The sequence below is a fragment of the Gobio gobio genome, assembly GCF_949357685.1.
Source record: "Gobio gobio genome assembly, chromosome: 12".
NCBI lineage: Eukaryota > Metazoa > Chordata > Actinopteri > Cypriniformes > Gobionidae > Gobio > Gobio gobio.
The window spans coordinates 28,038,634-28,063,085 of NC_137105.1; the positions used below are offsets into that span (position 1 = coordinate 28,038,634).

A 24,452-nucleotide genomic window follows, 5' to 3' on the forward strand; every position below is an offset into this window, starting at 1 on the left:
CAAGTAAACTCTGCAGTGTGTGACCTGTAAAAACACACCTATCTTTTAAGTAAACACTGTTGTCCTGATCTCATATAGAAGCCTTCAAAACCTTAAAATACTGGTATTTTTTTTGACGGTTAACCACTGATTGTGATTAAGAATGAAGTTTTAAATCAAATGTACCATGGAAAAGTTTAAGGTTTGACTGGTTAGCACTGGCAGTTAGCCCCTGCTGCTCGTTTTGCTTAATTAGTGGCTAATTTGTACGATCTTACTCATACATTTTCGTACATTTACCCCCAGTGAGGGGTAAGTTTAGGGGCAGGCAAATCGTACAAATTCATACAAAATCGGCACCCTGTAAAATAGTTACGTTATCACGTGAGATCAGATTGGATATATATAGAACAAAATATTCTGGAAGCCATGAAAGGAACACACACACACACACACACACACACAAATCCTGCCACTAACTGGCGGTGAAAGAGTTAAATGTTACATTTCTTCTTTTTGACTTGCATTCAGTGTGCATCAAAAATTGCTTGGTTAAAACGTGTGAATAAGCTCAGGGATCATGGATACTCTGGATATTCTCACACCATGCCATGGCAACAGCTGTGTGGATCTAGTAACAGTGTATAGCGAAAGACAAGAACGCTGAGCATCACTGATGTGAAGCATTTCAAGTGCTATTCAGTCGATGAGTCTGAATCCGAGCCTGTAATTACTCAAGAGATGGCACAGCCTTTAACAAAGGAACTGAAATCAATAATTGTCAAATTAAAAACATTGAGTGTCCTGCATATTACCAGTGTTTTACTCTGTGTATGTGTGTGTGTCTGTATGTCTGTGTGTGTGTGTGTACAAAAAAAAGAGACTGAATTACCAAATCTGCAATTGAAAGATGGCTGGAGGGAGTCAAGGAGCACCACAAAAAGACTAAATGTCACCAGAGGCAAATCTTTAATGAAATTTGGAGAACATTTTATTGGTATTTTAATATTGAGTCCTCTGTTTCAAAACTAATATGTAACATCATTGATTGAATTCAGGGTAGCAATAGGTCTTGATTATCTATCAGCATAACTTAGCTCCACTGTACCGTTTAATAAAATAAAAAACTGAATTCAACTGCAGATGATAAGTGGTTAAAGAAAGTGGACAAAGTTAAAGAAACAAATAAATAAAAAAATTTCAGTATATTGTGCACAATATGCACATTTCTCTGAATTTTATGGAATAACTGAATGGGCACATACGTGCGAAACATAATACAACTCAACAAAAATGCATGGAATAATGTATCCAGCCATATAGTACATGCAAGTTTTATTTTTATTTTATTTTATTTTATGGCATGGCATGGTATCTAGATAAACTGAAAAACTGGATAATAAATGCAGACTGAATTAAATGTAACATACTAGATAGTTTGTTAGAAGATTATGGGTGGAAGAACAAACACACCAACAGACAGATGTATTAAAAAAAGGCACATTGATTGAATTAGAAAGATTATTGTTCAGATGTGACACTATTACAATTTTTTTTTTTTACTATTATTTGACAAGTTAAAATGTTAATATGGCAGTCTATCCTTGTTAATTTCTTGTTTGATATATGGTTCACAGAATATTCTTATATCAACAAGGTTGTGTAAACGCCCAATCTCAAAGCGATTCTGCAGAGATCCTCAATTCTCTGTAAAAATATCCCATTTTGAAATACTGCTAGACGCCACAAGGAATGTCTCCTGAATGAAAGTTTCACGTAGACTACACCATTATATAATTACATCATTACATCATGTGTCTGAGACTAATTTGAGACTGAATTATGCAAAAGCTTCAACAGAAGCCACTACACACCTCCGGCCACTGTGAAAGTTTATTTATCCATGTACACAAATAACATGTATTGAGTTTGACCATTTAGGACATATCAGGAGTTATATTTAGCTTTAGAAAATGGCATGCTATCTCTGGCTCTTTGTCAGTGTTCATAACAGATCCAGCTTGAATAGTGAGCTAATGTTGTAGCAGCATTAGCCTGTGTCCTTCTACATGTCACCTCTGCCTGCATGTTGGCCATTTTAAGGCTATCTCTCTTTAGAAAGACCTGCCATTGAATACAGCTTGAGTAACCCTGACGAGAGCTGCTCTCTAATTGGATGAGAAGTGCAGGGGCCAGATATCCCACGAAGGGTGCCAAAGCAACAGAGACATCAAAGTGGAGGACACAGAACCCAAATTAATTGAGTGTGAAGGGTTTTTGAGAGTTTAGTGTTTGAGGGCAGTATTTCAGCACACCCTATTTCTCCATGTAGCTTGCGCTCCCATAACAAACCTCTGCTGCATTTGATGAACTAATTTGTATTCATCCATCATTGCTGGCTTCCTAAGTCTGAGAGTCACAGATACACAGAGGTCTGGGGCTCATTCTCCCACAGCTGCAGTAGCTGCCTCAATACTGCCTTAACCCTGCATCCTGCTCTTCCCTCTGCCTTTCAAAACCTCTCAAAAGCAGCTGGCCAGATGTCATGCCGCTAATCGCGGGGACAAAGGCAACGGCTTGGTCTGCCATTGTGCGCAGGCCAGGTGCCCAGGCTTGATTACTTCCACATATGGATGTTTCAGAGGACAATTAAGAAAGTGACGCAAGTCGATCGAGTTAAGTGGCATTTGCATTATTCTTTGCAGTGTCCTTTCTCTTCTATGCCTTTCCCTCAGCAGAATGGAGATCAGTGTTATAATTATGAACACCTGTTCCCATTTCTGAAAATGTGCATGCCTTGAAACATGCAGATTATAAATTAAATGGGCAGGAAAATTGTTGTTCCTTGCCTTAAAACCCTTGATTTACTTGAGAGCACATGATATCCAGTGGGTTTCACAGTAAAAACTCACTTCTCCTTAAGAAACTTTGGTTCGTAAGCAGGTGTTACCTGATGGAAAGTGTTCGTTGATCGGCCAGTTGTCCACCTGTAAAGTGGCATTTCCCCCATTCCTTGTGAAGCGCACCACATGATATTTCCCATCATTGACATCTGTAGTCATCTCTTTGACACTGATGTCCACTGTACCGATGTTGAATGTTACACCCACCTTTCCTTCTTCCTGGAATAAAAACAACACAATCTTGTCAGTCTAGCAACACCAAACGGCTGATTTAAATTATAGTGTAAAGGGATAAGGGATGTGTCAACGCTATCTCACTACCAATTCATACGTATTTTACGAGGTGGCTAATTTGTAAAAATTTGTACGACCTCACTCGTACGAATTTGTATGATTTGTCTAAACCCCAGTGACAGGTAGATTTAGGGGCGGGGTTAGGGGGAGGTAATTCGTACGAATTCATACGAATTGGGCAACTCATCAAATATATACGATTTAGCAACCCCCCACAATATAAAAACAACACAGAAGGTTTAGTGTATTTTATTGTATTTTATATAGTGTATTATATATAGTAGTGTTGTTGTCAAGAATTTCTAACTTCGATACGATACCTGGAAAAGTATCGATATTCAATACCATTTTCGATACCACAGGGAAAAAACGCTGCATATACTGTCAAATAGATATTTTTTATATAGTTTATTTTTTGTCCATCTATTGAATGTCTAGGGCCTAATTCCAATTCCAATTATCTCACAAATATTTGCTAACTCAATGTATTTTTTACAATTGGGTAATTTTGTTGCCATAGCTTACATACAGCACAAGGAAGCTTGATTTCAAATGGTAAATTGAATTTAAAAAGACAAGTAAACAGTAATAAAATAAGAACAAATAAACAAATTACTAACAATAGCACAAATAAATACAATAGAATAAAGATACAAATGAAATAGACTGCTTTGTATTTTCAGGTAGGTCTAACAGTAGTATTCAGGTAATGCCGAGTTCACACTGCCCGATTTTAGCCCCGAATTTGACTCGCCGACAGGTTTTGTGAAATCGCAGACAAATGCCCGAAATCATAGGCAAATTGGTGCTCGTGTACGTGAGTGACAATCACACGGTGTGAATGATCAAAGACGCAATCAGAGAGAATCGCAGATGAGTCGATGAAAACTCCTGCTGTATGTAATGTGTTTTGACTGAAAAATACATCGGCGATGACCGACAGCCAATGAGAGAGCAAGATACAGGGCAGCGGGAGACTCGGGGAGGAGTTATGGACCAACATATCAGTATTTTGATAGATATATTTACAATTCTATCAAAAAGAGCTAATTTTTGCACTTGTATGTCAGAGGCGGCTTTTTTACCGTATGTGTGTGCACTTCAGATGTGTCCATTCAGTATATCACATTTATTTACATGAGCCTCGTCTGAAAGGCAAAGGGGGAGGTGTTGCTGTCATTTATAGTATTATCGTCAATACTATCTATAGTGATGAATCCCATCTGATATTTGTGCTGGCTACTATAAAAAGGCCACCAGGGCACCATATAGACTTTATCAAAGAAATTGCTGTTTCTATTGGAGTTAGTCCTGCAGTCCTAAAACGATTTTAATATCCATATAGATAATGAAAATGACGCATTGGGATTGGCATTTACAGACATTCTGAACTCTATTAGAGTCAGACAACAAGTGTCAGGACCCACTCATTGTCATAATCATACTTTAGATCTAATATTGTCACATGGAATCAATGTTGATGCCATTGACATTCTGCAGCAGAGTGATGACATCTCAGATTATTATCTAGTCTTGTGTATACTCCATTCATCCAAGGCTGCAAAGCTGGCTCCCTGTTACAAATATGGAATTAGAGAGAATATTATAACCATGCAACCCAGGGCCGGCTCTAGCTCTTTGGTTGCCCTAGGCGAGATTGAGTTTTGACCCCCCCCCCCCCCCCCTAATTGTTAAGCCCACCGGCAACTATAGTTGCCAGTGTATAGTTGTCATTTTCCTTCTGTAAGTATTTTTCTAGATATTATCCATGTTTTATATCTTAATGACACACAAGCAGACAACCAAATAAAGGATTTCAAGGGGGAAAAAAAGTATTAACTTCCTTCCTGTCACATGAGACTGCCAACTTCCTACCCCTACTTCCAGGGAGCACAACGAAGGCAAACCCTCCCAAAGAAAGGTAATTTTTATGTTACTAATAAGTATTTTTTGTTGACATATGTATATCAACATAATCATGAAGGTCACTAGAATCATCCAAACAAAACAAATCTTACAACAGATCTATAGTTTTTAGTATACTTAGTCAAACATAATAAATTTGATTATGAATAAAGATTGATCTGTTGAAAGCAGTTATTTTGAGTTAGATGCTAAATGTTCTCCTCTTATACATATTTGACATTGAAGGGGTGCATACAACATATTTGCCCACCGGCAACTATGGTTGCCACAGATTCAAATACGATTTTCAAGAAAAAATACAAAAACCTGGGGAAAATAAATGCAGAACAAGCCATTCAGAAAAAATTGGGCACAAATGGGTTAAGTATTTATAAAAACTATATAAACAAAAATGCTCCTATAGTTACTCCAAGACTTAAAAAGCTAATTATGACTTTATAGTCACTCCAACACTTCAAGAAAATCAAGAAAATTAAGACTTGAAGGATCAACTGCAATAAATTGGTCATACACAAATGCTAGAAAGAATGTTCAAGGATATTTACCAAATATTAACTCCATAAACTGTGCAAAAACTATCTTAAGCACCTGTAAAGACACTTAAGCAAATTATGACCCATAAACTGGATTAACTATACCCTCTACAAACAAAAGTGCTATTATTGATACACTGTACTTACCACTACAAAATTTAAATATATAAGTTCTTGTAGCTCTATCCCCATCTTAAATAATAAAAGATGAACAGTTGTTTCTGGCATTTCTATTCACCTTCAAAATTGACGCAGCATTAAAATTTGGCTCGTCTGGATTTCCTTATTGTCAGTGAAATGCGTAGTAATATGTAGATAACTAGCTAGCTAGTTATAGCTTAGTGACAGCAATAAAACGTCCAATGCCGTCCAATATTAGTTGATAATATCGATAATACGAAGTAAATTTATTTTGTTTGACAGCTTTATGGCTGAGATGAGAAGAGTTACCTCTATACTGGGCTTTCTTTTGATAGTCTGCCTTTCTCTCTTTCCGTCCCTGTGCACTCGAGGGTTTAGACCGCTTCATTTTTGAAGAACGCGCCAGTGCTGAGCACTTGCCTGACCTAACGCCTGAACGCCTGTGCTCGACAATACTCACCATCAATTCAATCTAATAATCAGGTTAAGTAATTAAACGTGTGGCTGAGGGGGCGCCCAATGATGATCATGTTTAATAAACAGTATGTTTTATTTCGCTTGTTTTAATTCTATGCTTAATGGGAAGTAAGTTTAAGGGCGCCACTAGAGGGCGCCTGCGCACGCCCCCAACACATTTGTCGCCCTAGGCAACCGCCTAGCTCGCCTATAGCAAACGCCGGCCCTGATGCAACCGTCTACTACAGTAGCGCACCAGACAGTGCATTGTAGTGTCTCTGATGAAATATTCCATTCATTCGTTGCTATAGAAGAGGAAGAACTGTCTAAACTGGTTAAATCATCTAAATCAACAACATGTATATTAGACCCTACACCAACTAAGCTACTGAAAGAGATACTTCCAGGGGTCATAAATCCTCTTCTTAATATTATTAATACATCATTGTTATTAGGATACGTACCTAAAACATTTAAGCTGCTATTATCAAACCGCTTATTAAAGATAAGTCACCTTTATTTATATAGCGCTTTTTACAATGCTGATTGTTTCAAAGCAGCTTAACAGTGTTAAACAGGAAAATAATGCAACAGAATTTGATCATGCAAGGAAAATAATGCAACAGTCGCTCTGGAGAAAACAGTGATGTCATCCAGCTCAGTTCAATTATCATATAGTGTCAATACGGGCAGGTCAGTAATATAGTTGAATATTTAGTGTCCCCAACTGAGTAAGCCAAAAGTCAAAAGCGACAAAGGCGACAGTGGCAAGGAACCAAAACTCCATCAGGTGACAGAATGGAGAAAAAAACCTTGGGAGAAACCTGGCTCAGTCGGGGTTCTCCTCCTTAAAAAACGCAACTAGATCCTAGAGAATTAGTCAATAACAGGCCAATCTCGAATCGCGTCTTGATAAAACTAGTCCATAATACCTAGAATATCAAAATCAACTGCATGAGGTAGATCCTTTTTTTATTTAACGCCTAAACTTTGGAACAGTCTTCCAAGCCTTTTTCAGGAAGAAGACACTGTCAGTTTAAATCTAGATCTACACATCTCTTTAACCTAGCAAACACATAGCACATGATCAATTTCTGTTATTCGATCAGTTCCGATCCAATCTGACTTCTGACCTACAATGCCGTCTGAATCATAATCATACTCTGTTCATTTGTTGGCCAGAGGAGAAATGGCCCCCCGACTGAGCCTGGTTTCTCGCAAAGTTTTTTCCCCCCTCCATTCTGTCACCTGATGGAGTTTGGGTTTCACTGTCGCCTCTTGCTTGCTTAGTTGGGGACACTTAATATTCAACAATATAAACAGTGTTGTGCAAGTTACTTCCAAACAGTAATACATTATAGATTACTTGTTACTGTTATTCGTTACGTTACAATATTACGGTCTCAGAATTGTAATGCGTTACGTTATTCCTGTATTACTTTTGAGTTACTTTCACCAAAATAACTACAGAAGTAGAACTTAACATTCTAAAATGACAAAATGTAGGTTACTACAGAGCATTGTACATCCAGTAGAAGGCGATATGATGTAGCATAATGACTGTGGGCTATCCAGGCTACTAACAATATAGCATATAACTGGCAAAGTGAAGGCTCAAGACAATGCAAGAAAAGATGAATCACAAATGATCCAAGTCTGTTAAAAGTATGGTAGAGGTAAAGTGATTATCTGGCAATAGCTTGGGTCTATTCATATTAGACACAACAGAACTGTATGCAAACTCTAATGCCATGACAAGATGCACATTTGTTCTTTTCTTATTTTTGTCTTTATTTTATTCTCTTTAAATTCGAGAGGTTCACAACACAAAACCGTCATGCACAAAGTGCAAGAGATGTTTTTTTTAAATTGCTAGTGCTATTTCGCGACGTTGATAGTTATTTCGGTTTTAGACAAAGGTTGGATTTGACTGCATATGCATTTGACTATACGTTCTTCTTGTCCTTATATCTGACAAACTCGAAGTAATGTGCATACGTCCCTCTCGCGAATGTACAGTCGTTTTCTGCCATCTTCATCCATTAAGCCTTGTTTACTTTCGTTTTGCTGACTACGCGCATTTTGAAATCGGAATAAAGATTTATACCCTGTAACCTGAAATCGCCTTGAACTGTTTATGTATTTATATTGTGCTGTAGTATTGTTTTTTTTTCATCTTTCATCTTTTTTTTATCTTTTTTTTCACAGTAGGCTAACTGCAAATGTTTCAAAAATTATTTCGTTAACAACATGCATTTTGAAGCAGTTAATTATTTAAACGATGATTAAATAAATATTTAATTCAACAACATGGCATGGAATACTTATACTCATATAACACTCAAATGGAAACTGTAAACGGCACACATTTGCACTGTATTTAAGAGTCTGAAATAGATGTTGAACAATCAGGAAATAAAATACACACATCATAATGCTGACTACTTTATTTCCGAGATGATGCATGGCAAACTTTGAATTGTAATACAATATAGTGCAATATAGAGGCTTGTAGTAATATTGTATAAGCCAGGGATTTTCAAACTATATGTGATGCGATCTGGGAAAACCCGTCGGATGTCGCGCTGGAACTTTTTCAGCAAAGTCGAAGAATAGGTTGAATGAGACATGACGTGACGTGACATGACGTGAAACTCATCAACAGTGGTTACAATGTTCTTACAAGACAAAGACACAAGGTAAACATGAGGGCATGGGAGTCACATGACAAGACCAGGAAGTGCATGACAAACTGAGAAACATAACAGTGAACATGATAAATATGAAACATGAACATGAACCGACACCAAAACACCCTGTGACAACAGTATGCGTGTCGTGTAAATTTGTTCATCATATAAAGTCATCGTGTCTGTTCAGAACACTTGGATTTTAATTAGATAACTCAATTGATTATTTTTACGATGCCTTTATGACTTTTTTGTGTGGAGATTTTAAGTTTTAGAGGAATGGACTTCAAATGGAGGTACTGAAATCTCTCAGGTTTCATAAAAAATATCTTCATTTGTGTTTGGAAGTTGAACGAAAATAGTAGGTTTGAAAAGACATGAGGGTGAGTACATGACAGAATTAAAATTTTTGAGTGGATTATACCTTATAAATAGAGCAAGCTGCGCCTTGGATACAACTAACTGTATGTCACGAATCATATAGTTTACATTGCAATTTTATATGGCGATATCACAATATAACACCCCTAGTAGTTAGTGAGGTACAGCACTTTTAAAATGATCAAGAAAAAAACAGTACTTGTATTAGACTGCCATCTGTATCTGCAGATAATCAAGACTGCGGTATCGGTATCAGACAAAAATGGTATCAAGCATCCCTAAAAAGGATGAAGTTGCTAGCTTAATTAACAGGAAACATTTGCATGTTAAAGTGATCCACTTTTAGAAACCTCCTCAAAGATGCTGCCAATGAGAGCACGCAAATGGATTTGGATGCCAAGACTGCTGCATTTTTTTTTTTAATCCAGTTGATAAGAATGAGCTGCCAACAGGAATGTGGGGCATGCACGTAACGATGACTAATACTCTTCGTACCAACCGACTGCAAATTCACAAACATATGCTCTTCCACCTTGTATCCCATATTGTTCTCGTTTGGGGACTCTTCATAACTCCCTGATGGAGAACTAAGACGACTTGCCGCATTGTCTTTTGCACAGTCTTCTGGCACTATCCGCAAAGTCAATGCCTTTCACTGTTTTACTGTTCCAAATTCATGTTCACATAACCATCACAAAAAGGGTTTCAAGGCATGCCAGACTCGATGGAGTGCATTTCCTTTCTCATGTCGTTTGTTTTAATCCCCACCAGGACTCTTGAAGGTGTAATTACCTGTCCTCAAGGCATGGCACAGAGGAAGCCATTTTTCAAACAAAAGGGAAGATAAATAAATACATGGATGTACTGTACTGAAGTGTGATAAATTAATCTACCACGACACGCTTCAGCTTTCACTGTTCTTCAATGTTTTCTGTGGGCTTCCAGAGACTTCCAGCATGCTCCACTATCAATGAATATAACCTAAGACCTGCCGATGAGGGCTCAATCGACAATTAACATGAAGGTGCATTGGATGATTTGAATGAGAGCTGTTTCATGGTTGTTAATTTAGGGAAGGCAGACCAAAGGCTGAAGAATGATACATAATATAATATGCAATTTTTTGAGCTCTCCATTAGCGCCAAGGAAAGTGGTGCAGTACATATTATCCTGATCTAAGAGTCTTAAGCTCTCTGATTTCAGCTGCACTATACCTGGCACAACTTCTGCAAATTCCCATAAAGTAACTGCTGGATGGGCAGGACCATCTTATTATTAGATATCCTAGTTGAGACTAGTTTCAGTTGTGAGGGCTGAAGATACGTATATGCTCATTTGACTGCTCGAATGCTACAGTTGCAGACGCTCAGACAACTTGCTCTTGAATGTTTACGAACTGGCTTTGACTGTTCCAAAATGGCAGACAGCTTATGTATAGCGGCCCATAGAAACAGCTGCTAATGAGGCATCTATGTATATTTATATATGGGTAAGACTATACAAATGTAAATAAATTTATAAATAAACACATTTGTGACCTTGGACCAAAAGTCCTTAGCAATGCATATTAGTAGTAATACATTTTTTATATATTTACAGTAGGAAATTCACAAAATATCTTCACGGACCATGATCATAACTTAATATTGCCACAAATATACCAGTGCGACTTATGACTGGTTTTGTGGTCCAGGGTCACATTTGAATAAATATCTAGAAAAAAAAAATAGTCCAGTATAATTAAAAATAAACTATTTTACCCAATATTGTTTTGTGCTATGTATAATTAAAACTTATTAGAGTATCATGTCATTAGCTTAGCGACACGCTAAAGCACTATTTGTGTGGCATGTGGAGTTGCTGCAGAAGTTGAAGTGTTTCAAATCAGTCACTCAGTACACTGCGTCACTCAGTACAAGTAGCTCACTAAGTTTTGGTTCCCTACTTGCATTTCCAGACTGGCGTGATTGACATTTCCAATTACACTGCATTGGACCACACATTTCATTGTCTTTTCAAAGAATGGGATGGTAAAGGCAAATTCTAACGAAAATAAAACCATTCACAATGAAAACAATAACAACTGGCCACTGTTACACACTATTATAGTCCATTTCAATTTCCATATTCAAGCTATTGAGCAGCATTAACACGTTATGCTAAGACAGCACACAATATATTGCTTTTTTCCATTTGAAAGGGAACAGCACACAAGACTGATGCTTGTTGAATGTTGCACTTTCTCTGATATAATACCTGGTGTCTTCACAGATGGCAGCAAACATTTAGAAGGTTATTGCAGAATTTCACTGCAACAGAGAGCATAATGTCTGGTGTTTCTCCGCCGTGGGTGGTATCAGGGTAGCCAAGAGTGATAAAAGTGATTTGAGTTGCAGCAGGAGCCTGCACCGATGAAGAAGGGCTATCTCTCCCCCATGTAATGTTCACTGACACCAGTAATAAGCTACACAATCCAATTCGGTCCCTCCGATCAATGGCTCCAACAAAAAGTCAGCCCCAGGCATCAAATCTCTCCCAGAAAGCCTGCAGACAGGAGCGCCGTACCTTGATCTCTTGGCAAGGGACTGAACCATATGCAACCACCATTATCAGTGTAAACAAAAAGGAGGGCAAATAATAGTCTTCAAACTTTCTACAGCAAATGCTAAAATTAGATCCTTTTCACTTGCTTTGTCCAAAACCTAGTAGTTCTGCATTCGCATTGAATCATTTTGCTCAGAACTTGTCACGTCAAAAACAAAGAAAAACTGGTGCAAGGAAAAGGGTATTTATTACAAAATAAACATAAACACAAAACAAAACCCACAATGGGGCAAAACATAATCAAACTCATAAACAAACTCAAAACATACCAAACACGGGGAAACGGAAGACGTTGACATGACATAACAACGTAACAGCACAGGACAGAGAACACAATGAGTTTAAATAAGGGACAAACAAGGCAGGTGATGAGGACCAACAGGTGGGCAAATAATAAATGATTGGATAACAAGAGGGGTGGAGTCAGACAAGGACAAGAGCACATGCTCAAAATAGGTGTGTTCGACATCGGCTGCGGCTGGATGCAACTGATAAACGAGAGTAGCCGCGTGCAGGCGGGGAGGAGCTGCAAACGGATACGTGAAATCAGACACTTTCTGCTTCCCGCAGTGACGCTTGCGCTGTGTTTGCATACATTATCAGCTGAAGTTAAATAAATGCAATATTAGGCAATACACAGATGTTTCAGAGACATTATTGTCATATAATACTTTATATACTGCTTAATACAGCGTCTGTTTGTACAAGAACAAAGTTTAACATATAAGCCTACACTATCAATGAAGTGGGGTCTACGTTTTTAATCAGTTTTATTTTGATAAACATGACAATATAACATTGCGACTACATGAAAGGAGGTTTTACTGTTATAAAAAACAGATTTGTGCACATTAGTGGATCTGAAGGTTTTAGAATAAACACGAAACACACGTGATCGCTGTCATGCGGTGAATCTGGCCAATCGTGGAACAGCTGTGTCGTCATCAGAGTCCGTGCAGCCTCAGGTGCAGTTTCTCCTGCTCTGGAGAAACTGCACTGGCTGTATTAGCCGGCTGCTCTCGAATCGCTCTCGCAACACTTTGTTGACATACATCACTGTCACATGGTGTCGGCGCTGCCTCAAGTCGGACAAAATTTCTAACCGGCATGCACTGCTTCAAGTCAGCCGCCGATCGGTCTGCGCATCGCTGGGTGAAGTCGAACAAGCCTATTAACAAAACCTCACATGTGATCAACGAGACAGGACAGATATGTGACAGAACTGTGGGATGTTTGCAACATCAAAGTGCTTGTGTAGTTCTAGTGCCAGCTGTTGACCACTGAAGCTAGATAATAACTCAGGAATATAGTTTTTTTTCCCCTCCTTTTTTGTAATAAAATAATTGTATTACAAAATCTTGACATAAACAGATCAGCACTTGTGTTTTTCTTTCACGGGTACTTAGATGCTTGCCAAAAATAATTTCTGCGGAGACAAGCAGTGATGAACAATGCATTATGCTTGAATAGGCAAATTAACTGTAATCAATACATTTTCATTTCAGCACGTAATTCTGGAATGAAAGTAATCCAACCTTTCTTGGTGTGCACCTGAACAAAATAGCATTCACATCAACCAAACTGATGTAAAACAGACCGGAGCAAAAGCTGTTGTCTGAAATTGTTCCAAAAGTTCAACTGTGTTCTATTCCAGAATGATCATGGGTACTTTGAAATAATACCATACCAATAAGGTCAAAGGGTGTCATTCACTAACCATGCATAATTTGTGTGTGAGATCTGCGTACTGCATATGTCTTCATCATTCAAGAACAACACAAGGAGTTTTTTTGAACACACCACCTTCCAAGGCTTAACCGACAAACAAAATGACACTGGGATAATGATGAATCTGACGTTTTACTGCATAGAGTTCAATGCATTGGCCAGTGCTGACACCCATTATGTGAAATTCACGGTTGAAAGGATGCAATTTCAGCTGCGGACACTGACATGACAAAATCATTTATTTTCATGAATTTTTGACTCGACCTAGAGAATGAAAGCTCTAACAAAGGCAGGTAATCACACACGCTCTCCCTTACAATACTCTATTTCAGTGTTTCCCAACCACGATCCTGGAGGCCCACCAACATTGCACATTTTGCATGTCTCCCTAATTAAACACACCTGATTCAAATGATCATCTTATTAGTGGAGACTCCAAGACCTGAAATGGGTGTGTCAGATAAATGAGACATGCAAAATGTGCAGTGTTGGGGAGCCTCCAGGATCATGGTTGGGAAACACTGCTCTTCTCAATAATACTAACACTAATAACGTCACTGAAGCAGCCCAAGCCAATCGTTGCTAGTTCTAAAGTGACATTTTAGAATTAGTAACGGAGGCTTGGGCGGATCTGTTTGAACATCAACGGCAGCTTTGAAGCAGTGGCAGAAGAAAGTATTACCACACACGAGGGGTTTTAAGACACTCTGTTGTTATTTTGGCCTACTTGTGCCATCAAACTGTTGTATATGAGCAATATCACACTTGCAGTCATGCAATGTGACTATAGTGTTGTCAAAAGTACAGACTACGTTACCTAGTCGGTACTGAAATTTTAAGCAGAATCATAAACACCTCTGAAGTGACGTGACGTGTGGCCAAGTATGGAGACCCATACTTGGAATTTGTGCTCTGCATTTAACCCATCCAAGTGCACACACACAGTAGTGAACACACACACACCCAGAGCAGTGGGCAGCCATATTGCTGCGGCGCCCGGGGAGCGGTTGGAGGTTCGGTGCCTTGCTCAAGGGTCTCACCTCAGTCGTGGTATTGAGGGTGGAGGAGAGTGCTGGAGCACACCGACAAGACAAGGTTACAAGTCAGACTCTCCATCCATTAGGCCACGACTGCCATTGTGCTAACCCATGTTAGCACAATGGCCTGACTGGCCATTGTGCTAACGTGCTCCACAGATATCTATGATTGGCTACACTGATCAGTGCTTCAAAAACATTGTAGCGAATTAGCTCAGAGGGGAAATATTAATAATTATTCATAACTCGTTATGATTATTCATTATGATTAATTATGAATATTTGGATAAGTTAAATAGATTAACTTGATGATGCTACATTAGCATTACAATCAATCAGTTCATCCTATGAACGTTCAGTATTGATTATTAATTAATTATAAGAAAATTATATTTTTCATGTCTACAGAAAAAAATTCTTCCTTTGTATTTACATAAGCGCTTAACAAGATCAATCATTTAAGGGACAATCTGTTTGCAGCGGGGAGTCAGAACCAAACATATATTGTGCACAAACTTTAATAAAAATCACATACAAGATGTTAACAGACATAAAACATACATACTCAAAACATACATGGCAAGAGGCAAAGTTAATGTGGTTACAAGAACCTGGTCAGTACAGATGGATGAAGTTAGGCAAAGACTCTAAAACCTCAATAGCGAGAATATCGAAATCAACTGCAGGCGGTCGATCATTTTCCTATTTAGCACCTAAACTCTGGAACAGTCTTCCTAGCATTGTTCGGGAAGCAGACACACTCTGTCAGTTTAGGGGGGTGGGGGGGGGGGGGGGGGGGGTGAAATGCTGTTTCATGCATACTGAGTTTTTTACACTGTTAGATTCCCATCCTAAACATGGACAGTAAAAAAAAAAAAGTTGGACGTTTGATGGAGTATTTCTGTGCCAAAAATACTCCTTCCGGTTTCTCATAAGTTTCGGAAAGTTTTTTTCGAGTATGGGTATATGTGACGTCAGATTGGGCGGAATGTCCTTGTATGGGCCGTGCGGGCTCTTCTCCTGGAAGGGCGCGCATGCGACTAGCGCGAGAGAGCAAATGCTTTAGGGAAGCCAGCTGCGCTGCAGTCACAGGACTTCACGAAATCAACAATGTCACCAAAGATGTGTGCCTGGTTACTCCCAAGGTTTATTTTTCTCCATTAGGTCACCTGATGGGGTTTTGGTTTCCTTGCCACTGTCGCCTTTGGCTTGGCTTGCTCAGTTGGGGACACTACATTTTTCAACTAAATATCCAAATAAAACCAATTAGTAAACTAAATTAACCATATAAACTAAATTACTTATCTAATTACTAATCTAATGCCCACATTGTCACAGTATGAAAATTTAAATGAGCCGATGACATCACCATTTACTCCAGAGCGCCTATATGGCCGAATAAAATTCTGTTGCATTATTTTCCTGTTTAACACTGTGAAGCTGCTTTGAAACAATCTGCATTGTAAAAAGCGCTATATAGATAAAGTTGACTTGACTTGACTTAAAGATTCTTGTAATACTAATATGTTGCACAAGGATCGACATACCATATACACAGTCATTCAGATCTTTAAATTTCAAATTCGTAGACACCAAACATGCCATACACATGATTTTTGTTAACCATAGTATTCAATTCTGAAACAGAGATTGAATTAATACATAGACCAAACCCTATAAAAACAAATCATGAGATGGATATATGTTTATATATTTCTCAAGTGGTTATATATAGGCTATATGAGTTTAAGATTCAGCACGTTTAAGTTTAAGGTTTAATTGTCTTTTTCAGAAAGACTGTGAGAGTCTCATCTCTCTGCATTTCCTTTTGGTCATAAACCGAGTCTGATTTGATGCCTTAATTTCCTGCGCTCTTGTGGGCCTTTTTAGGGGGATGGGTCCATAGACCTTCAGATTGAGTTCTAAGGATTACTTGTTAAATTGGACAAATAATTGTGTCTGATTTGTCTCAGTCCCTACAACATGTTGTAAATATACATCAATGACACTTTCACAGAGTGCTTACACAGATACACAAAGACATATCCGTTAAGCGCGTGAGCACAAAGCGTCAAAGGAATTTATTAAAAATTGTACTAATTAATTACACATTTCTCTTTAATTAATCATGATCAGTGATGGGAATAACGGCGTTATAGATAAACGGTGTGTGTGCGGGCGTGCATGCCATGCGTGTTGGGGGGTGGATGGGGTGGTACACATAACTGATGATGATTGGTGGGTGGGAGACAAGGTTGAGGTTGATAGGTTGAGTTCACACACACACACACACACACACACACACACACACACACACACACACACACACACACACACACACACACACACACACACACACACACACACACACACACACACACACACACACACACACACACACACCTATGACACACACGCACACGCATATGCACAGTCACACACACACCAAGTCCAACGACTTCAAAGGTAGCTTTCGCAAACTGGAAGTATAAGCGCTACTTTTCCCTCGTTGAGGTGAAAGGTAAGAATGTTTATGTAACGTGCAACTTATGCCCAGGAAGAAAGAGTCTCTCCACGTCGGTGGAGCGTCTAATCTAATGAAGCGCCTCACATCATCACATGCCGCCACACAATTAGTGGCTAAAAACTCAGGTGATAACATGAGCTCCACTACTAAAGGAGTAGTATAGTACTGATAATATTTACACAATATTTACACTATGGTAGGCCTACTGATAATATTTACAATAATGTATTGAATTTGATAAGTGTCTATCACATTGTCCCACAGCAACATTACAATAGTATAATATACAATAACAATATAATAATGTTTTATAATAATAATTTATTCTATTTAGTGTCCAATTCATTCATTTAACATATTTCATATTGGGAGTTTTGAAAGTTTTGAAAAAAAATGTTCAAAACTTTTTGTTCCAAGTTTTGAAAAAAAAAAAAAAAAAACCTCAGTAGTTACTTTCCCTGGTAATTAGTTACTTTTATGAGGATGTAACTCAGTTACTATTTGTAAGAAGTAACTAGTAACTATAACTAATTACTTTTTTAAAGTAACGTGCCCAACACTGATCATGATTAATCACACCATTACAATGTGTAATATATTAGATATTTAGATTGATATTACACTTTATATTAGGTGGCCTTAACTACTATTTACTCACATTTATATAAAATAATTTGATACAATGCACTTATTGTATACATATATGTTTTTACATTGTAATTATATTTAAAAAATACCTGCATCTGTAATTAATTTCTGTATTTATATATATAATTACACTGTTGACACTTCCCTTACACCTAACCCTACCCTTAAACTTACCCATATCACCACTCCTGTCCCTGACCTTACCCATATGCCACCTCAATATCAGCAAAAGTGTTTTGCAATACAATATGAACACAATAAATGTCACAGTCACGCCAGGCTCCCACGTCACACAATCACAGCGCACACCTTCCTCTGAGTATTAATCACGCATATCTGCATCCCATCAGCATGGCAATCACCCACAGTTCAAAAGACACGCACACACTCAAATTCGCTGTCCGGTCTCGTTTGTAAAAGGTACTTACCCTCTTTGCTCACTTCAAGGACTTCCATACAATACCTACCTTCTTCCTGTGTTACCTCCAAGTCTCCATCATGTTCCGTCATCATGTGTGTGTGTCTTCAGTGTCTCCTCTGTTCCAAAACTGTCTCCAGCGTTCACCATCTGCAAGTATAGGACTGTGTCATTCAGGATCTCATCACCGAACTCCCAATAATTCCTGGACCACTCACCTGCACTTCCATTCACTCTACTGGACTGTTCAATAAACATCACTAACTTGTACTTCTTGTCTCCGACCCTTCTGTACCGTAACAAAAGACCAGATCACAACAGATGAACACCAGTATGAGCACCCCAGATCCCTTCCAAGCTCTTGTGGACGTTGTCCATCGAGCACTTCCTTCCAACCCACCAGCACCTCCACCAGCGATCACTTCCGTCAATACCATCACTTCTCCTTCGCCACCCGTCTATGCCAGTCCCATGACTGCAATGGATTCATTCTTCAGTGTTCGCTGGTCCTGGAGATGCAACCGCACATGTATCCTGACGATCTTTCCAAGGTAGCCTTTATCCTGTCTCAACTAAATGGCAAGGCGCTGCGCTGGGCAGAAACCCTTTGGACTCCATATAATAATATTATATAATAATCCCATTGTACAGTCTATGTCCAGTTTCATCGCCCATTTCAAAGAGGTCTTCGGAAAGCCAGCCTGGGATGCCTCCATTGGTGAGCAATTGTATCATTTGAAACAAAATAACATGTCTGTCAATGAGTATGCCCTCCAGTTCAGGAAACTGGCGGCCGCCAGCGGATGGAACGAGCAATCTGAGCTGACTACCTATCGTCAGGGACTGGATCCTCGCGTGCGGTTGCATCTCGCTGCATACGAGGATACCATCGGGCTCAAACGCTTCATCCAGCTATCCATTCGCTTCACCCCTTTGTATGCAGTCGTGTCTTGAAGAGCACCAGGGCCAAACTTATTCTCTCCTTCTCTCCGCCGACCAGAGTCCGTCAGCCCTCCAGAACCAGTATCTGAACCCGTGCAGTTAAAGCATGTGCGCCTCACCCAGGCTGAATGGCAGAGACGGCTGACCCAGAATCTCTGCATCTACTGCGGTTCCTCAGAGCACTACATCTCCAACTGTCCCATTCGTCCTCCTCATCCCATGGTGAGTGCCATCTTTCCGTCTACTCACAAAATGCATCCCCACACCACTATTGTGAACGTAACTGCTGCCGGTGTCACCCTTCCAGTATGTGCCTTCCTCGGGCAGTGGTGGGCTGTCAGGGCCATCAGGGCCTTCTTTGCTGGCCCTGTCAAAATCAAAAATATAAATTTTTTCATAATTAAATTAATGTGTTTCTGAACGTGTCTAAATTAAATTACTGTCTAAAACTGTCTACTAATTTTTTGGTATTTTCATCATCTAAACGCATCACAGCTCCATGGACCAGCACTAGTAGAATAGCTAGCCTTCAGTTGAAGCTGCCATTTTCCATTGGATCATAATTTTGACTGACGTGGGTCATCAGCCAATCAAATTTTGATGTGTAGTAATAGAACGCCCTAGAGGCCCAGCGATGTGTCGGCGCTACCCCCGCTGATGTCATCAACTGTTTGAACTTTTCGCGAGTTGTGAGCGATCTATGTGAAATGAGCTATGGCCGCTGCGGATGACGGGCTGCGCGAGCTTCGTGTGCATCCTGATGTCAAGCCGGTAACCTTAGCTGAGAAGCTGTTTATCTGTGTTTCTTTTGATGTTCTTGTTGGTATGTGTTTTTGTTTGTTTAAGAGTATTTGTGCCAGTCAGTTGATTTTGATTAATTTCACCAGTTGCCTAAACGGTGACACGTGAGTGCAGTGGTATCAATAAATAGTTAAATTGTCTTTTTGTCTCACGTGTCATTTTATGTTGCTTGCCCCCTTCCCAACGAGCACTTTGAAAGCAGGGTTCGCAACAGTAGTGCATACAGTGCATGATTGTATTTTGTATGTATTGGTGTATGTGGTGTTGTTATGGCAGCGGCGTGGGGTGTGTTGATCGTAATTGAAGGCCCTGACTGAAACCCCACGGTATGCTACTGACTCTGGGTCAGCCGGCAACTTCATCTCTGGCGCCCTCTGCCGTCAGCTCAAGCTCAAGACAACTGCCACATGTCTACCTACCAGATCCACTCGGTAACGGGGAAACCCCTCAGCCGAAGACAAGTTCGTTCTGTCGCCGGTCCCGTTCAGCTCCAAGTGGGTATCCTGCACACGGAACAACAACACTTACTTTTTCTGGAGGATTCCACCGCTGACGTGATCCTAGGGCACCCATGGTTAGAGCAGCATAACCCAGTCATCTCATGGAGAACCGGCGAGATCCTGAAGTGGGGCGATAGCTGCTTCCAGAACTGTTTTTCCGCTCTCCCTGTTCCCTCTACTCCATGCTCCAAGATGATGTCAGTATGTGCCACCTCTATTGAGAGCCCGGTCAAGCAACGCTCGGTGGAAGTTCCACCATTTTACACCCCCTTCAGATGTCTTCTGCCCTCAGAGAGCCTCCAAGCTGCCTCCTCATCGGCCATGGAACTATGCCATCGATCTGCTTCAGGGTGAGTCAGTGCCCCATGGTAAAATCTATCCTCTGTCACTTCAGGAGGAGAAGGCCATGGAGGAATACATCCAGGAGGCGCTCGACCAGGGATACATCTGCCCGTCTACTTCCCCTGCTGCTTCCAGCTTCTTCTTCGTGGCCAAGAAGGACGGAGGCTTACGGCCCTGCATAGATTACCGTTCCCTCAACAAGATCACAGTAAATTTCCGCTATCCCCTTCCTCTCGTCCCAACAGCGTTGGAACATCTCTGTGGTGCCTCTGTTTTCACGAAGTTGGACCTCCACAGCACATACAACCTTATCTGGATACGTGAGGGGGACGAGTGGAAAACGGCCTTTGTGACACCTACAGGACACTATGAATATCTCGTCATGCCATATGGACAAGCCCCCTCCTTGTTCCAAGACTTTATCCATGAGGTGCTCCAGGAGTTCCTCCACAGGTTTGTACTGGTTTACATCGACGACATCCTGATATACTCCCGGAGCCTGGCTGAACATCGCCATCATGTTGCGGAGGTCCTGCAATGCCTGAGGGAGTTCCAGCTGTATCTCAAGGCCAAGAAATACTCCTTCCACCAGCCCTCAGTGCAGTTCCTTGGATACAACATCGATAGCAGTGGCATCCGGATGGAAGAGGGGAAGGTAGAGGCCATCAGGAACTGGCCCACTCCCACAAAGAACTTCAGATATTCCTAGGATTCGCTAACTTCTACCGCCGTTTAATTCACAACTACAGTCTCATTTCATGCCCTCTGATTCTTCTCCTCCGCAGTAAGCCCAAGTATTTGTCCTGGAACTCCGCGGCCACGAAGGCCTTCGAAGACCTCAAGGAAGCCTTCACGTCTGCTCCCCTCCTAGTGCAACCAGACCCCACTAAGCCCTTCGTCGTTGAGGTAGACACGTCTACCACAGGAGTGGGAGCAGTGCTTTCACAGCAGCAGGGGACCCCAAGTAGACTCCATCCATGTGCCTTCTTCTACCGCAAACTCAACCTGGCGGAGGTAAATTACGGCATCAGCAACCAGGAGCTTCTCGCCATCAAGATGGCCCTGGAAGAGTGGAGGCATTGTTTGGAGGGTTCCCAACATCCGTTCCTGGTACTAACAGACCACAATAATCTTGAGTACCTAAGGGATGCCAAGCGACTCAACCCCCGCCAGGCCCGTTGGGCACTGTTCTTTACTAGATTCAACTTTACCATTTCCTATCGTCCAGGACCTAAGAATGTGAAGGCGGATGCCCTTTCCCGTCTCTATAACCCTGAAGAGAACTCCAAGAGAACTGAACCCATTCTTCCAGTGAAGCTGTTCGTGAGTCCCATCACCTGGTCTGAGGAAACACTGCCCTCCTCCAATGTCTCCACCAACACTCCGCTGGGTTTTCCACCAGGTTTGCAGTACATCTCACGGACATGGCGCACTCCCCTCATCCACACATCCTACACGTCTTTGGGCACTGGCCACCCGGGGGTCAATGAAACCCTCTCGCTGCTGAAGGAGCACTTCTGGTGGCCCAACATGGCATTGGACGTCAGAAGGTACGTGAGGGGATGTAAGGAATGCACCATCTCGAAGAGCCCTCGACATCTTCCCTCCGGCAAACTCCATCCTCTGCCCATTCCCAACCATCCGTGGTCACACCTAGGAGTAGACTTCATCACAGATCTACCCGTGTCGAATGGCTGTACCTGTATTTTAGTGGTCATTGATAGATTTTCCATTTTTCATGTCGTCTGATTCCGTTGAAAGGACTGCCACTGCTATGGAAACTGCTGACCTAATGTTTAATATGATTTTCAGATACTACGGAATCCCCGAGGATATCGTCTCAGACAGAGGACCACAATTCATCTCCCGGGTATGTAAATCATTCTTCTCGCTCCTAGGTGTGACCGTCAGCCTCTCCTCTGGGTACCATCCACAGACCAACGGGTAGACGGAGAGAAAGATCCAGGAGATCGGTCGCTTCCTCCGTACCTTCTGTCATGGCCACCAGGACTCCTGGAACCAGTTCCTGGGCTGGGCCGAGTACGCACAGAACTCCCTACGTCAGTCAACCACCGGTCTTAGTCCATTCCAGTGCATGCTCGGTTACCAACCCCCATTGTTCCCCTGGTACGGGGAACCGTCGGATGTCCCATCGATCGACTACTGGTTCCGGGAGAGCGAGAGGGTCTGGGACTCCGCAAATCACCAGCTAAGTACAATAAGTACATTGTACTTAATTTTTTTATGTAAGTACATAGTAGTTAAGGCCACCTAATAACTCCGGATTAGCAGAAAAACAACATCAAGATGGTATATTTTAAATATGTATATGTTTAAAGTGTGAATGGAGTTAAGTATCACCAATACCAATAATGCTATTGTTTTTTCAATTTCAGAATCATTTCTCAAATTACAGAAGCAGAGTGATTGTAATAAAAGAAGGGCATGTAGTCAGAGTTGTGACATAGAAAATAAAAAGCTGTTGTGATCATGTGGAACTGGTTTCAAGTCCCGGCCCAGGCAAACCCAGCCCAGGTAAAAAAAAAAAAAGTAATGCAAAAGTAACATTACACATTACTTTCTATAAAAGTAATTAATTTAAGCAGGTAGTTACTTTTTTAGGGAGCAATGCCATATTGTAACGCATTACTTTTAAAAGTAACTTTGCCCAACACTGGTAATGAATAATTAAATCATCCTGTGTGCGCGTTGTCTTGGCACGAAAAGCTGGATATAAGTTTATATCTACAGATTGAAAACTCGTCGCTTGAATAAAGCAGATTTATTTCAAGGTAAATCGAGTTGTACAATACAATACTGATTAACTTTCCAGTACTGTATGTGTGATGGCAATACCTTATATATTTACAACTTTAACTATTTGCTTTATCCTTACATTTTGTGTTTAGCAAATTGTTAAGACATTAACAATTCAGCCATTGATTACAAATATTTTTTAATGTAAAATGTCAATGGTACTGGCTTAAGTTTAGATATTTTTTATAAAAAAAATGACTCAATATATATATATATATATCAATTGTATATAATGATAATTCATAAGGAAATATATTTCATAAGGATATAATATAATAAGTAAATATATTGTCAAATTTGTTTCAATATATGATATGAAAAATTCAATATGTTGTTATATATTAATGCAACATATTATTCTGTATATTTTCAGAATACAGTAAATAATTAAATAATATACTGATCGTTCATATATAAATAAATATATTTTCTTTGTGTAAGGGTAACAACCATGCGACCTTTGATGAGGGCATCCAGTATCAAATACATAATCAATCCTTGTGTATAGATTTACATAGGCTATCTACATGACCTAAGGGGTAAATTTAGCACGAGGTTAGAACTCATCAAAACGATACCACAGCACATGCAGGAGATTAATCGATTGAATGTGATTAATGGCCAAAGAACTGAGGGCCTTCTCTGCCAGTCTGCAGTGAAACACTAGAGTGATTTTGTGATATTTGGAAAGTGGCAGGGAATATTTGTAGCATTTGGAAGTCTAGAGGGTCCCGATCATTGGGGAAAGTGATGACCCTTTCAAGACCCTCCTGCACACTTAATTC

General features: G+C 40.2%; 1 protein-coding gene across 1 annotated transcript in view; it reads right to left on the reverse strand.

The window, feature by feature from the left end:
• The window catches only part of nrxn3b (neurexin 3b), a gene marked incomplete at its 5' end in the record, with an annotated part of 580,383 nt that overhangs the window by 71,403 nt on the left and 484,528 nt on the right, over positions 1 to 24,452 (reverse strand). The window contains one exon of the mRNA XM_079831676.1: positions 2,930 to 3,101. Within this exon, the coding sequence (XP_079687802.1) occupies positions 2,930 to 3,101 (172 nt within the window). The remainder of the gene's footprint in view (positions 1 to 2,929; positions 3,102 to 24,452) is intronic.